Source organism: Hevea brasiliensis, chromosome 12 (assembly GCF_030052815.1).
Source record: "Hevea brasiliensis isolate MT/VB/25A 57/8 chromosome 12, ASM3005281v1, whole genome shotgun sequence".
NCBI lineage: Eukaryota > Viridiplantae > Streptophyta > Magnoliopsida > Malpighiales > Euphorbiaceae > Hevea > Hevea brasiliensis.
The window spans coordinates 11,805,208-11,822,449 of record NC_079504.1 but is presented as its reverse complement, the minus strand read 5'-3'; the positions used below and the strand labels follow the sequence as shown (position 1 = coordinate 11,822,449).

The 17,242-nt window shown below is 31.3% G+C and overlaps 1 protein-coding gene across 2 annotated transcripts; it reads left to right on the top strand.

The window, feature by feature from the left end:
• The first annotated feature begins 6,457 nt into the window (after positions 1-6,457).
• LOC110632561 (transcriptional corepressor SEUSS-like) lies at positions 6,458-17,114 on the top strand. Of its 2 annotated transcripts, none has more exons than XM_058131123.1 (10): positions 6,458-6,726; positions 7,449-8,854; positions 8,940-9,059; positions 9,369-9,417; positions 9,560-9,774; positions 9,866-9,934; positions 11,253-11,350; positions 12,288-12,381; positions 13,476-13,545; positions 15,938-17,114. In XM_058131123.1, the coding sequence occupies exons 2-10, from the start codon at positions 7,802-7,804 to the stop codon at positions 16,897-16,899; spliced, it is 2,730 nt and encodes a 909-aa protein (XP_057987106.1). In that variant the 5' UTR covers positions 6,458-6,726; positions 7,449-7,801; the 3' UTR covers positions 16,900-17,114. The 2 variants fall into 2 exon arrangements, with proteins under 2 accessions (XP_057987106.1, XP_021636517.2); XM_021780825.2 differs by having other exon boundaries at positions 6,458-6,945.
• The last annotated feature ends 128 nt before the right edge of the window (positions 17,115-17,242 follow it).

Genomic DNA, 17,242 nt, shown 5'->3' with positions numbered 1-17,242 from the left:
TAGATAAAAAAATAAAGAAAAAGGTAGATACAAATATTGTTAAAGTACACATCTCGATGTTAAAAATTTCAAAATGCAGGATATTAAATTATATTTTTTCTTAATTTTAAAATATATAATATATAATATCAAATAGTGAAAAGCGACACTGAATATGAATACAAGTATACAAATATACAGTATGAGACTTTTAGATAAATTTTTATTTTTTATTTAAAAAAACAATTGAAAATCATAACTTGTGTTATAAATAAAAATAATGAAAAAAAACTTAAAATTTAGTTAAATTTTAGAAAGTGAAAATTTTTTTATTTAAAAAATTAAAATTTTAAAAATAATAATTTTATTTAACTATTTGAGTTAATTGTAATTAAAAATTAAATATTAGCAGCAGAGAGTCAATTTTTGATAATTTTTAATTAATTGAAGAAAGTTTTGTAATGAGGAATAGAAGGAGCAAAAAGACAAGGGAATATGTGCAATGTGGGCTACATTCACCATCATTGGAAATGATTTCAATTGATACATCACTCGATTATTATTATAGAAAAAATAAATAAATAATAATAATGGCTGAGTACTTGGCAAAATGGTAATTTCAAAGGGGACAATTCTTATTATTATTATTATTATTATTATTATTATTATTATTATTATTTTCACGGTGTAAATAGTGGGTATGCTGAAGGGTGAAGGGCCGGTGGGATTAGCAAATCCCTAGTTCGCGTTTGCATGTTTCTGTCATCTACTACGGTGGGGTTTTATTGTGTCTATATACTCACACGTGGCTTTTGCTTACTCCTTATTTTTATGATTTTATAACTTACCCCACTTAATTAGGCCACTTCTCTTTAAAAGTCCCTGATTTTAAATTACAATTAATATTAAACCATCTAACTAAGTGAAAATCACCAAAAAAAAAAAATTCCAACATTTCACATTTTTTTATAATTTTATCTCACACTTTATTTTTTTTTAATAATTACACTCTGTCTTTTAAAAATTGAATTAATTACACTACTATTAGTGAGAGCTGTTAAAGTTAATAATTTATGCCACATTAACATCCAAAATCACATTTTATAACATTTAATCACCTCTTGTCCCAATATTAAATTATGATCCTAATAATCGCTGAACCTAATTAACCTTATTTAATCAAAAGAGAATAAATAATTGGCCTCTTCATTGCATTTAACCAACTTCTGATTGTCAATTCCAGTACCTCCAAATCCATCTTTTGAATTTGTGAGAATTGCAATTCTCAATTCCAGGATGATAGAGAGCTTTGATACACTCCTTTCCATAACCAGAATCAATCATGGAATCTATTTTCGCCTTTAACCATATAGTTGTTGAATATAGAATTATCAAGTTCTGGGTTGACAGCGTGAGGGAGATGAACTCTCCCCTACTCCATTCTTGCATTCCCGAGTTTCTCACGATACCCAGAGTAACTACCGAGCTCTGCACGCTTGCACAAAGACCTATTTCTTGTCCCTACGTCCACCTGCAATAACACATTTGCGCGACGCTCCACTTTTGAGTTCTTTTTCCTCCAAGCGTCACCAAATCTCCAATGCCTCTCACATAAGCCTATTGAGCTTCAATGCCCATCACATGCCCATTAGATCTCTAGCACCAAACCTCATCACCACTCATTCCCATTACCATATGAAAAGCAACACAGTCACTCTCACCCTCGCAGGACACCCATCGTCTTCATCATCACCGTGCCCCATCAATGTTTAAGCATCATCACCAATTACATGTGATTGTAGGAATCAATGAGTGGGGGAAAAAAAAAAAAGACTTTGAGCTGTTGGAGAGGCAGGAAGGAAAGAAGTGAATAGGGAAAGTAGAAAAGGAACTACAACGAAGCTTATGGAAATGGTAGCTGAGGGAAGGTCCTTTAGGAAGAAGAATCTCTTGCTTTTACAAGCCAATTAGCGAACTTGTAAACTGATTATAAAGGACATGATTTTAAAGGAAGACTTTATTAAGTACTCTTACAGCACATGCAAGCTCTCTTTCTCACAATGAGATGAAACTCACACTCTTAAAAATATGGAAGTACGAGTACACTAAAACCAGCACATTTGAAAATATTTAATATATTTCTGACTTTAAATTATATTTACAAAAATATATATTATAAAATAATTATAAAAAAATCTCACAAATTAAAGAATTTTGTATTTTTTAGCATAATTTCCGTTGGTTTTATAGACATATACTTGGCCATCACCAAAACATTTTATTTTATCTATAATTTTATTGTAATTTTCATATATTTTAACTTATCTATATAATAATTTATTTATACAGACAAAACACGTGACCACTTATTTTCTTTTTATCAAAGCAAAACATGAATACTTAATAAATAGAATCTTATCTGATTACGAAAACCTAAATTTAAAATTCACAACTCCTTTTCACTTTTCATTCATCATTTATGTTTCTCGTTTACATTGTGTTTATAGAGTTAAACTCAAGAAAATTAAATAAATAGACCAAAAAGAAGATAAATAAAATACAAAAATGGCTTGGCAATTAGCTCATTAATTAATTAGAAGTTAATATATTATGGAATGGGCAATTTCATTGCTTCTTTTAATGTAATAAATTTATAGAAAAAAAAATTTTAAAAATTTAATTATTTATGAAAAAATATTATTTATTAATATTTAACCTTCACATTAGAATTTATCTTAATTTATCAGAAAATCAAAATAAAATTATCTTGTTTTTAAAATAAAATAGAAAAACTTTAAAAATATTAAAACCATGTGCAATGTATGTATCATAAAACCATATGATATATATTATTAATTAATAAAATGTATTTTTAGTGTCTTAAATGTTAAAAAGTTTAAAAAATATTTTTCAAAAAAATATTTTCTATAAAATAAATAAAGTCTAAAATAAAAAATTAAAAAAAAAGAAAATTTCTCTACAAGGTGAAATGAGAGAAGTGAGCTTGCATCCATGCCCATTGGCATCCCTGTAACTGTAATTTTCCCAGTTAAGTGATGCTCACAGTTGCAAATCAAGAACAAAAACAGCCACCACAGAACCACTACTTAATTTAAAAAAATAACTATAATTATAAATTTATGGAAAGCGCTGTGTTTCAATGCTCGGGCGAATGCTACAATTTTCCAAACTGAAGAGGGCTAAAAATAGTGAAGTGGGCATATGACGCTTCAACGGCCATGATTGAGACCCTCAAACGAATAAAAAGTGTGCGTTTTATTGATCCAATGCAATATTAATTGAAGTGCTTTCCGTTAGTAGCTCCGTTATGCAACTATTAATTTTATAAATAAAATTTATCAACTTTAATTTTAAATAAATTTTAATATTTTATAATTAATATATTTAAAAATATAATTTTAATAATAAGTCAAATAAATCCTTTCTCTATATATATTTTTTAAAATATTTCTGCCATATCTCATTAGCCAATAGTGTTACACAACATGGCTTTTTTAGGTTCAATTTTTTAATAAAGAAATTATCAAAATTTTAGATATTAAATATTTTATATAATTTATTAAACTTCCAATTATTAAATTATTATTTAATGACTCTATATCAATTAATCTAACAATTTTAAGGTATTTTATATAAATTTAATTAAAATTAATTATTCTAAAAAATAAATTTAATTTAATTTAACTTTGCTTTGAATGAGTTCAACTTAGCTTTGAATTGTGATTTTTATTAACAATATACAAATTATATTTTTATATAAATTATCAATATTTAAATTATATCTTTACAATTGATAAACAATTAATCAAATTAAAAAATATATTTTTTATTAAAACTTATGAGAGATTAATGGGAATAAAAAAATTAACTAACGAAAATTTGATATGAATAGTTTGACACACTTATCTTCTAAACAAATTTTAGTATTTAATTCGAGTATTTGATTCTCGTATATGAAGAAAATATTTATTGAGAACGCTTTATATTTTAATGTGCTGACTTAGCATGAACATAATTAATTTTAATTTATTAAATTAGAGATATAATATATATAAAAAAACTATTTATGGTGGTAAAATTCATTTAATGGTTTTATTAAAAAAATGCCCATGTATATTATTCCCATGAATGGGAAGATGAAGCACAAGGACACATGGCAAATAAAAGAACCATAAAGTTGCAAAATATATTCTAAGTGAGAACACACAAAAGTTTCCAGCATCAAACCCAATCGGACAATCCAGTAAATAACAGCCAATCTAATGGCATTTTATTAGCACAAGAAGCTGCATATTCAAGCCACCTGGTGGATGTCATTTTATTAACTTTTTAAGATCGCTTAAAAAAATTATTTATTATTTTTTGATAATATGTTACTTAATCCATTAAAATTTTTCCTTTTAAAAAAATCCATTAAAATTTTAAAAATTAATTTTATTAAGTTTAATGATAACTCTCACAAAAAATGATTTTATAATTTTTTTAAAAAATAATGTTAATATATATGACATTTTATAAATTTTATTCCCTACATGAATATAAAATTGAGTTTAACTCATAAAATTTTAATTTTTCTTGTGTTGTATATTTGATGTACAATTAGTTAATTAAATTTATTTAATTATTATTAAAAGTTCACTTAAAAAAAAAAAGAAGAGCTTTCGTTAAGTAGATGTATTGATGCACAAAATTTTACACTACTAAAATTTTACATAAAAAAAAATTTAAAATAAATCATTTATATAAAATATAATAATTATTTTGATTTAAATAATTTTATATTATCTTTTATTATAAAATAAAATTTAATGAAGGTTTTATAATAAAAATAATAAAAAATAATAAGATAATAGGAATATTTATTAAATATATGAAATTATTTGAAGTTGATTCAATCACATGATTATTTCCACCATTTTAAATGTTAAAATTTTATATATCCATTAATATATTGAATAAATGTAATATATTTAAATATTATCTTTATTTATTAATATTAATGTTATTCTTAAAAGTAATATTAATGATATGAAGAATAATAAATATATATAGCAAAAGGAAGAAAAAAAAAGAAAATAAAATTATATATGTACTATATATAATTATATGTAGGTGTAATAGATATATGTTAATGTATTATAGCTTATCTTATAATAATGACTATTTATTATGATTTTAAGAGAGTGCCTATAAAATAATTAGTAACTTGTATATATATAAAATTAGAGATTTAATAACTTAATTATAATTTAAAGTAATTAAATAACTAATTAATAAAAAAATAAATTATATTTTATAAATAAATTGCTATTTAACATAGTTTCATAATCATATGTATTATCTTTGATTACAAAAAATAATATATTAATTTATAAATGATAAATTAAATAAAAAACTTTGAGTTTTGGCAATTAATTATTAAAGAAAATAGTCATTTAAATTAAAATAAATATTACTTAAAAAAATAAAAAAATAAATTTATTATAAAAATTAAGATGCAATGATAATAATAGTTATATTTTAAAGAAAAATAAAAAAATTTAATTTAATATAAAAATATAATAATTACCAAACAATGTAAATTTTTATGAGAATTTATGTGGCAAGACTATGAAGTATGCCATGTAGCATATCGGCTCCTTAAGAATATTTATCTGTTAAAAAAAAATGGTTGAAATTCTAATAATTTTAAATTTAAAAAATTGTAAAACAATATGTATTTAATAAAAAATTCAAAAATTTGGAAAATATGGATTTGACTTTTTTTTTTTTATAAAATTTTAAATTTGTTCTCTTTTTTATAAGAGTGCCACTCTCTCAAGCTGTCCACTCCTCCCAAATATCTTTTATTATTCAAGTTTTTTTTTTCTTATTTTTTTAATTTAATAATAACTACAACATTTTTGTTTTTTTTTTCCTTAATCATTAGCAATTTTTTTAAAATTTTTTAAGTTGTAAGTTAAATAGAATTTAAATATATTTTTTAAAAAGTAAATTTTTAACTGTAACCACAATGACAAATAAAATTTTAATATATGAAAGTAATAAATTTTATCTTTTTAAATATATATTCTATTAATATTTAATGACTGATATTAATTATTTTACTTATAATTGATTAATAATATGTTTATTAATAATATATATATTAAATATGTAATATACTAAAATTAATAAATTAATTATTTTTAAAATGAAAGTGAATTATATTTGAAGAAGAATAAAAAAGTATATTTTTATAAAATAGATAAATACAAAATTTTTATTTATTAATTATTTTATTTTTATTATTAATCAATTAAATTTTGTAAAATATTTTTATTATTGTGCGGCTAATTTCGCTTGTGTCTGCTCTAAAATCCGATAACAGCTTGTGAGATGGATGGATGTATGTATGTATATATGGATGTAGCCTATGCATAGACATAACATACCATAGAAGGAGAGGTGGAGGAGGAAGAGATGAGAAGAGAAAGAATAACATTTGACTTCATTTTCTTAGAGAGAGAAAAGAAGAAAATAAAAAGAAAACAGAATGAAGATGGAGAAAATTCAATCCGATCGAATACAATTTTGACGTCCGCAAGGACACCCACACTCTCTCTTCCCTTTCTCTCTCTAAACGGTCTCTCTCTTTCTCTACAGCAGACGATAGCAGGGCACACAACTCATATACTGATAGAGAGAGAAAACAACAACAAAAAAAAGGCGAACTTAAAAAAGAAGGTAGATTTTTGGCGAACTCAGCGTACAAAAACCCTAGAGTTCAGAGACCCTTCCGACTTGAATAAGCTCCTTCTTCGTCTTTATGCAACAAAGAGAGTTTTTCTTTTTTGTTCTTTGGTTGATTATAGAGAATTTTTGGGATTGTGGTATATGCTTTTGATTAGAGAAATCTGTCTTGTTCACTGTTGTCCCTCTCACTACCGTTAATTTCTACTGCGGGTAAGTTCTGTATTTTTGCAAAGAATTTTTTTTAGCTCAGACTTGGCTTTTCTTTCAAAACCCATTATTTTTGTTTTGCTTATTGTTTTGGATCTATTCAGTTTTTAGTGCTCGATCGAGGTTTTTTATTATGTTCATTCCTAGCATTTATTTATTTTTTGTTGCAATTAGTTTGTTCCATTCCAAGTTTTAATTTTGCAGCCATTTTGAAGCTCTATTTTTTCAGGTTTTGTGATTTGAATTTGAGTTTATGGCTATGGTGAAATTTTTTCATGGGCTTTCTGTAATTTTGCTGCAACATCTCTTGAGTTCTGGTGATATGGGTTTGTTTTAGTATTTGATTAAGTCTAATTTATGGTGATTTTCTTGTGGATTTTAGTTGACAGTGCAAATATAGTGAAAATTTTTTAAGCTGTGTTTGGTGGTAGAAGAATCATTTAGCTTTTATATGGAGTTACTTTTTTTGTTGAAATGGATCTAAAACTGCTGTTTTTATGGTACAGATATTCATGCGAGGACCATTGGAAGATTGCTGGTCGTGTGAAGATAGCGGGACTATAGAATGTTCAGAATCAAGACATGTTCTTTTGATTTTGATTGCTTTGGTCTTTGGCTTGTGTGTCGTAAAACCCAACACCAGCTGCTCGGACACGGAACCTACTCATTTCAATTGGTGCACAATAAGGACTTCACAATAAGGACCTTGAAGTCAGCAGCTTTAGATAAGGAGTTGAAATGCTAAGTAGGTGCAGCTGTATGTGTCCTTCATTCTGATTTGTTAGGCTTATTCAATTCATGTTGTTTTAGATAGTTGTAATACTTAGAGAAGTGCTTGTAGATTGTCATTCTTGATAAAATGGTACCCTCGGGGCCACCGACGCCAATTGGTGGTGCCCAGTCTGTTTCTCCTTCGCTTTTGAGATCAAATTCGGGAATGCTAGGAGCTCAAGGAGGTCCTCTGCCTTCTCAGACTGCATTCCCTTCGTTAGTGTCTCCACGCACTCAGTTTAATAATATGAATATGCTTGGAAATGTCCCCAATATGTCCTTCCTTAATCAGTCGTTTGGAAATGGAGGTCCAAATCCAGGGCTTTCTGGTCCTGGGAGCAGCCAGCGTGGAGCTATTGATGGTGGGGCTGAAATAGATCCACTTTCCGGAGTTGGTAGTGGAATGGGTTTCAATGCTCCTTCATCATCATTTGTACCGTCAAGTATGGTAAGTCCTGGTCCATCTGGTCAAGTTCAGGGACAGCAATTTTCAAATCCTTCTGGCAATCAGTTGTTACTGGATCAACAGCAACCCCAACAACTTGAAGCTCAAAGTGTCCAGCACAGTCAGCAACCTATGCAACAGTTCCCTGCCCCACATAATACCCAGGTGCAGCAGCAACACCAATTTCAGCCAATTCGTGGAGGAATAGGGAGTGTTGGGCCTGTCAAGTTGGAACCTCAGGTGACAAATGACCAACATGGAGCACAGCAGCAACAGCCACAGCAACTGCAGCCATTTAGAAATCTTGGTCCAGTAAAATTGGAACCTCAACAAATTCAGTCTATGAGAAGTTTAGCAACAGTAAAATTGGAACCTCAACATTCAGATCAGTCATTGTTTCTGCATCAACAGCAGCAGCAACAACAACAGCAGTTCCTTCCGATGTCAAGGCAGACTTCTCAGGCCGCTGCTGCTGCAACAATTAATCTTTTACATCAACAAAGACTGTTGCAGATGCAACAACAACATCATCAACAGCAACTCTTGAAAGCAATGCCACAGCAACGACCTCAATTAGCACAGCAATTTCAACAGCAGAATTTGCCTCTGAGATCTCCTGTGAAAGCAGGGTATGAACCGGGGATGTGTGCTCGTCGACTCACACATTACATGTATCAGCAACAGCACAGACCTGAAGTAAGATTTCCTGATGGCTAAGAATCTATGTCGAGTGTTTGGTTTTGACTTTTCTGATTCATAATCGTGCCAAATTGTCTTGCAGGACAACAATATTGAGTTCTGGAGAAAATTTGTGGCAGAGTTTTTTGCTCCACATGCAAAAAAGAAGTGGTGTGTTTCTATGTATGGAAGTGGCAGGCAAACAACTGGAGTTTTTCCTCAGGTCAGTTGCTTGAGAAAACTTAGCAACATTAACAATTGCTGACTCACCTCTAAATCTTACTATAGTGCTTTTCTAAGTGGGTTTGTCAGGTATGACTAGACAAATCTGGTCAATTGTTTTGAGGATCACTGCATGTTTATTTATACCGTGTTACTACTTCTTTGTTTGAATGCTTTCTTTGGAATCCTCGAGACAAAAGAATGCCCTTAATAAGTTAACAGTTATTTTCATAAACCACTTGTTTTACTTTATTGTAGTGCCAATTATTGATGTAAATCATTATTAGCATCTTACTTTCTCCTTTTACAGGACATATGGCACTGTGAAATTTGCAATCGCAAGCCAGGCCGTGGCTTTGGTATGTTGTTTGATCTTTATTTGTTCTTGTTGTAGTTTATGAATGATACTAACTCGTGGTATTGTGAATTGTTGTCTCCATTGTTTTAGATACTTTACCCCCACATTTTACTGTATCTTATTCTGGTCTACTGTGTTTTTAGAGGCAACTGTTGAGGTTCTTCCCAGGCTTTTTAAAATCAAATATGAAAGTGGTACCTTGGAAGAACTTCTTTATGTTGATATGCCACGTGAATATCAAAACTCATCTGGTCAAATTGTCTTGGACTATGCAAAAGCAATACAGGAAAGTGTTTTTGAGCAACTTCGTGTTGTTCGGGATGGTCAGCTACGGATAGTCTTCTCTCCAGACTTGAAGGTACACGATAAGATACTTGCTGTTGATAATTTCTAAATTCTTAAGGTATTATGAACTAAAATTCTCCCTTTTTCCCCACTGTTTTGGCCAGATATGCTCTTGGGAATTTTGTGCACGGCGCCATGAAGAGCTTATCCCTCGAAGATTGTTAATACCACAGGTTAGCAGTGAACCATTTTGCTTAATGCTACAAAAAAGTTCTTTGTTACTATTAGTTCCTGAGTAAAAGTTTTAAGAATGAGGAACCTCTGTCATATAAAACTCAGTTGGCTTATTTGACATTTTGTATTTGTTTTGGCGTTAGTTTTTATTCAAATTGATGATGGATTTAATAGTTTTAGAATTGTCCTGAAATCCATGCTCACTACTGTTATTGCACTGCAGGAATTTCTCCAATAGAAATTATAGAACAAGAGTAACTCATTATCCCTGTATTGGTATCTTTGTGTCTATGATAAGATGCAATTATCTAGAGGAAGTTTGGCATAATTTTTTAGTGAATATATTAGTTAATGATATTTTGATCTTAATTGCTATAACATGAATGAGATTCTCTATCTACCCAGTTTTTCTTGTCATTTCTTTTCCTCAATCTAGATTCTCTTTGTTCATAATTCTAAATAATCATTAATTAAATGAGCCTAGGGTTTTTCATGTTTTAATGTTCTGAAAATTCTCTCAAGTATTTGATGAATGTGAAATAATGGCTAATTGCAAGTGAAATTAATTGAATTTTCTATGGCATTTGATGTTAGTTTGATTATGTGTTATATGTGGGCTCAGTTGACATCACCTGATCACCATAATGCACTGGTAGTTGTGTACTTGTGTCTCTCAACACGTACATGGAGTTTTATTTTTGTAGCATAATTGCAATGCCAAAAAATATCTGTTGGCTCATGTTACTGGATTGGGATCATATAAATAAACCAGACATCAAAATATGCTTACTTGGCAATGAAAGATTTTTATCTATAACTATTAAATTACTCTGTGTGTTACCTACACATGCACAAACTAAGTGAGGAATAGGAAAGCAATTATCTGCCAAGTAAAATTTTATTATTTTGATGAAAAAGTTATATTATTCTTCTTTATGTCATTCTCAGTTGCTTTGACATTGTTTTCCTCCTTTTCTTCTTACATATGAAAAGGGTTATACTTTATGATATCCAATAATAATACTAGTACAAGCAATATAAAATAAAACCATATGATCTTTCAGTTGAACCTGGACTATGTTTTGTGCATTTTATTTAGATTGGATGCAGTATTGATGATGACTAGTTTATACCTCTTTTTAACAGAAAATGCAAAGCACCCTTTAATGTTCTGTTCTTCACCAAACAAACATTGAGTAGTGTTTAGGTGGAAGTTTTCTGCAATTCTGCTGTGGCATTGCAACCGGAATTTTTAAATATTTCTTACTGGCAAATATTATACTTGAATATATATATATATTTTTTTATATTTTGCAGGTCAGTCAGCTTGGTGCTGCAGCTCAAAAATACCAGGCTGCTTGTCAAAATGCATCATCTAATTTATCCGTTCCAGATTTGCAAAATAATTGTAACATGTAAGTTATTTGTCACTTATAAGTACATTTTGTTATCAAGCAATATGAGCCTTTAGGTGGTGTTTTGATTGTTGTATTTTTTTTTTCTTTATCCCTTAAATTGAAAGTTGAAAGCTTGATCTATTCCTTGTTGCCCTGAATTGTTAATCTCTTTACAGTGTGCTGTGTTTATTTGTGTTCTGTTGGTCATTTTTTCAAGTTTTCAATAATGATAGTGATGAAACTGTTGCACGTCCCTTGCATGTGTATACTTGGTGCACTGACACACGCGCGCGAGCGCGCGCGCTCCATGTGCATAGTGCACTTGTTGTGTGTTTGTGAAATTGAAGAATAGTCATATTGCGCTTTTGAACCTGTAGAATGGAGGGTTCAGTGCATATATATATATATACACACACTCACAAACCAAAAGTGTGCACACACAAACTAAAAGTGCATAGCAAACATGGTTCCTGTACACTAAATAGGACTTAGCAGTTAGCATGCATGCTGAAATTAGGCCTTGGTATATGTGCAAGCATGGTTTATTTTTGTGAAGTTGAATGATAATATTGCATTTCTGAATTTTGCTGAGCATGTACAAGAGATGTGTGAGATTGTACTGTTAATGATTTTTCATTTAAAGAACTGTTTCTGCTGTTGATTTGTGTTATTTAAAGACAGTGTGTGGGAATTTTATAGTTGTTTCTAGGGTTTTTCTGAGATTACATAGATTCTTGCAAGGTAAGGGATTTATGTTATGTTTGGAACAAGTTGACAAGAATTGTATTCCATCCCTTCCCATCTGTTCGCAGAACTTCATGCTTTTACTAAACCTGGGTATATTTATTTTTATATTGTTGGAAAACACAAGTCCAGTGCACAATTTGATATTTTTGGACAATAATGTACAATGCCTGGGCTCTTCTATTGTCGTTGATGAGCTATCTTTCTTTAGGTTTGTTGCATCAGCTCGGCAACTTGCAAAAGCTTTGGAAGTGCCATTGGTGAATGATTTAGGATATACAAAGAGATATGTGAGGTGCCTGCAGGTGATGTCATAAATCCTTTTGTGGTCAATGTAGTTCCATGAATCTCATGTTGATCATCAATTGTTAAAGGTTAAAGATAGTGGGTATTTTTTGCATGTATCTCGTTGACCTTGCTATTGGGATTAATGTAAATTTTGGATAAGAAATGATACCCTTTACTTTGAGATACTATCATATTTGATGGTTTTAAATTTTAAGCAATAAACTTCCATTTTCTGTCTGTTTAATGAAGAAAGCTTCAATGTCTTTTTTCAACATATATCTTTTGTGATTAGGTTTTAAATGTTCTATTGGTATTTAATGTGTATGTTTTCTCCTAGACTGCCTTTCTTTCACTGAAACACTACTTTCCTTTTAAATCAGCCTAGAAAAAAAAACTGTGATTTCTGATATTTGTTTGCTTGTGGAGTTATCTCTGCACGACTTATTACCATTATTTTCTCTTTCCACATTCATAATGAAATTTATTGCAGGATTTAATGAAAATCAAAATGTATATGAACATTGCTTAAAAAAAGCAAGGCAAATCTCAAATCTCCATTAGATAATCATGCTGTCCAAATCTCCAAATTCATGATATTGTGATAGATTTCATGATTTTTCATTTGGGAAAATGGAAATTCCTTTTGGGGAAATAGATATTCCTTTTATTCTCATGTGCATATTCTAATGCCCAACACTTGGTTCCTTCCAAATCAGGTTTTTAATAGTCTCTTGCATCTTATTTGGAAATGTTCTTCCCCTTGTAATCAAGAAACTATTTTCTCAGTAGTTCTGAAATCCTTGAGAATTTGCTTTAGGTCTCAAGCACTGACTTATGAGTTGTGGCTATGTATTTTCATTGCATTGTTGAAACCATTTTTGAACACTGTTTCACTGTAGTCTTTTGATGTTTTAATGGGTGCAATTACCAGCTATTACAAACATTTTCAAATGATTTTAGTTTTTTCGTTTTACATTTATAATAACTATAACATATTCTTTTAATATTATAGAAATGACATTTGATTAGATTAATGAACTGCTGCATTTTTATAGTTAATTGCTACCCTTTTTTTTTTTCTTTGACAATTGGTTCGATATTGTTGTTGCAGATATCTGAAGTGGTAAATAGCATGAAAGACTTGATTGATTACAGCCGTGAAACAGGGACTGGGCCTATGGGTAAGCTTGATGAGTTTTTCTTGTGATTTGACCTTTCATTCTTTAAATTTGGCAAATCTCGAGGTGTAATTAGCACAGTGATTCGGGAAAACGTCTGTTACACTTTTTGCTGTATCACTGCTTTAGTTCATTAGTACACCATACAAATATAATGGGAGTGTATTGCTGGTAAGTATTCAAGTATTTGATCTTCCTTTTGCTTAGATAATATAGTTCTTGAACTTCTTTTTGGACTGTTAAAATTAGCATTCTCTATGTTGTATTGCTATACATTCAATATACAGTGTCGTATTGTCTAACCATATTGTTGTTCTAACTACTGTTATTTTTGGACCAAAATAAGATTGATGGCTGAATAAAGATAGAGCCTTCAACTGCCTAAATAAAGTTTATACTCAACTTGGTAGTGAGAGAATTCTCACAACTTTTCCATGTGCCTTGACCAGATTTCTGTGCTGATGTTGATTGTATGGGGGGTGATTAATCTGTTCATGTGCATAATCATGTGATTGTATAATGGTGCTTCTCATGTTGCATGGCTGCCTATCTTGTGATATTTCTTTTTGTTGTATATCATTATAGTGTCTTTGTGGGGGAACAGTGTCTTTATCTTTTGAGTGCACACTGATGTGGAAAATATTGAAAAACACAGGAGAAAATGAAATTGATCTCAGAAGAGCTAAAAAAAATAAATATAGAGTTTTTTTTTTTTTTTAAGGGGGGGGAGGGGATGCTGTAGGTGTTTAGTAGGGTGACTCTTACATGTTTCATAGGTAATACCGAGTTCTATTTCCTTTTTGAATAAACTGGTTGAATTAAAGATTTGTACATAAGTTTATTTCTAGCTTGGAAACTAACTGTATATGAGTGTCATTGGGCACGGATTTAGGTGAATTATATGCTTGAATGTTGGGTTTGTATTTTTTTAGCTTTCCTTTGGGATCTGATAATGGAAAAGATAACATCTAATAGTTTGCTGGAATATCACCCTGTTTCCTTTGGCACAACTACTCTCTAAGTGATCCAGTGTTACTTTTAATTTAAAGCCTTCTCCATCTTCATGATTTTGGATGGAGGCAGAAATGTCCAAACATACGGAGGTTTCCTTCACTCAGGCAAGGTAAGGAGGAGCAGGATAAAGGATCACCTTGATAACTGTTTTTGGAAGTTTATTGCCTTATCCTGTAATTAAATGGGCTCATCAAAATGCAAGCATGAGGAAGAATGATGCTTATTCAAATGGCTAACTTTGGTTTGTGCCAGAGAAATGGTGCACTTTTTTGAAAGTTTCAGTGGAGAAAACCTTTTGAGAGATTAGATTGGGTGCTTGCCTGTTTGGTTTTACATAGTTTCAGATTTAGTGGTTAGACTAATTTATGGATTTTTCACTCTTTTTGTCTGTGTGTCTTTTGCCTGGAGCTTGAAAAAACATATTTAGTTTTGACTTGAATCTAGGTCCTGAAATTTTGAGATTAGTGAAATGGATTTTGGAGTTTCCTTTGATTGTTTAGTAGCATATGGTATACAAAAGTCTACTATATGGAATTATAATAAATTTCCTTTTCTTTTTTGCTCAAGGACTATTGAGCTGAGATGATCAGTAGTTTGATAATGGGAAAGCAAAAAATGTGCAGTTGTGTATGCTGGAGTCCCATGTAGGTGCAGAATTAGAACTTCAAGATTGGAGGGGTTGAGAGTAAAGGTGACTATGGAAAACTTTGTGTAAAGGGGGAATGGAAAATTTTCAGGTTTTAAGGGGGTCAAAGGTAAGTGTAGCAATGGAAATTGAAAAATTTGGAGAGCCAAGTCAGGGTGTTTACATTTCAAGGGGCTAAAGGAGAGGATAATGGAGAAATGTTAAGATTTCAAGTATTGTATAAGATATATATTTTTTGGCTTGCTTTTGTTTTGTTTTTCTCTCGCCCTTTTTTTTTTTTTTGGGGGGGGGGGATGTGTGTTTTTGGTGTGCACTGACCACAATGTAGTTTTGCCTATATCCCATGGATTTTTTTTTGACCCTTAAGAAGTAAATAATATTTCAATGAATGGATTGTGACTTTTACTATATTTCAGTCTTGGAAAAGTTGCGTATGTATTATTGCAAAGCAAGGCATTTGCACAGAGGTGAAATTTCTGTTTCTGGCTGTCCTTTATTTTCCTTCCATCTCCTCTGTTTTGCCTTGTATTCTTTTGCCATCTTTGTATGATTTGTTCTTCTGTGTGGTTGCATGTGAAACATTTATTCTCATAATTATTAGTGCATTTACATGAATGTAGTTATCACATTACCCTATTGGACAAGTTTTGTCTTCAGATCCTTTGTTTCCATGTCAGCATCAGGATATGGTGTTGCAAGTGAAAAACGCCATCTGACTTATTTCTTTGTTGTCAGAGAGTTTGGCCAAGTTCCCTCGGAGGACAAGTGTATCATCTGGGTTTCATAGTCAAGCTCAACAGCCTGAGGAACAACTACAACAGCAGCAGCAGCAAACAATGCCCCAGAACTCAAACAGTGATCAAAGCTCTGTACAAGCTGTTGGAATGCAAATTGCTGCTAGCAATGGCGTGTCTACTGTAAATAACTCCCTCAGTACGGTATCTGTGTCTACTTCTGCCGGTGCTATTGCTGGGCTTCTCCACCAAAATTCTATGAATTCAAGACAACAAAATTCAATGAATAACGCAAGCAGTCCCTATGGAGGAAATTCTGTTCAGATTCCATCTCCGGGTTCCTCTAGCACGGTTCCGCAGGCACAATCTAATCCTTCTGCTTTCCAATCACCAACACCCTCTTCATCTAATAATCCCACACAAGCATCTCATAGTGCCTTAACAGCTCCCAACCACATTGGTCCTACAAACTCACCAGCAAATATTCCCTTGCAACAACCAGCTCTTTCTGGTGAGGCTGACCATGGTGATGCTCAAAGCTCTGTTCAGAAAATCATACATGAAATAATGATGTCATCCCAAATGAATGGCACAGGTGGTATGGTTGGGGTTGGTTCTTTGGGGAATGATATGAAAAATGTTAATGGGATTTTGCCAACAAATAACAATGCGGTTCTCAATGGGGGAAATGGCCTAGTAGGGAATGGGACAGTCAATAATTCTGGAATGGGGGGTGGTGGATTTGGCACCATGGGCAGTGGACTTGGGCAGTCTGCCGTGGTTAATGGAATTAGAGCTGCAATGGGCAGTAACTCTCTGATAAATGGACGGGTTAGTGTGCCATCTATGGTTCGAGACCAAAGCCTGAATCATCAACAAGATTTGGGGAACCAACTGCTTAATGGCCTAGGAGCAGTTAATGGTTTTAATAATCTTCCGTATGATTGGAAACCTTCCCCTTGAAGGCGCTATCAATGATACTGGTGTTTCAGTTCGTGATTTTAGCTGCTTGTGCAGCATGAGCGTGGGCATAATTTCCTACAGCCCTGTGAAGATGGCATTTCACGGTGGAATAGTTTCAGGGCTAATTTCCCACTTTGTACTAATTTCAGGAAAAAGTAAAACATATAGCATAGTGTTTTATCAATGAAATGTTAAATTCTCTTCGAGTTGCTTCATTTTCTTCTAGTTGTTTTCCCGATTTATGATTCAATACAGCCTCTTTTCCCCCTAACAGTCTAGGAAATGGATTCAGGTAGGAAATATGTGTGGTTGAAGGCTCTTTTCCTCTGTAGTTCCTTCCACT

Bases quoted from the DNA above. Each gene is read 5' to 3' on its own strand.
- LOC110632561 (XM_058131123.1), top strand. From the start codon at position 7,802: ATGGTACCCTCGGGGCCACCGACGCCAATTGGTGGTGCCCAGTCTGTT. The intron at 9,060-9,368 runs GTCAGTTGCTTG...CTCCTTTTACAG, and splicing joins CAACTGGAGTTTTTCCTCAG to GACATATGGCACTGTGAAAT. The intron at 9,418-9,559 runs GTATGTTGTTTG...CTGTGTTTTTAG, and splicing joins CAAGCCAGGCCGTGGCTTTG to AGGCAACTGTTGAGGTTCTT.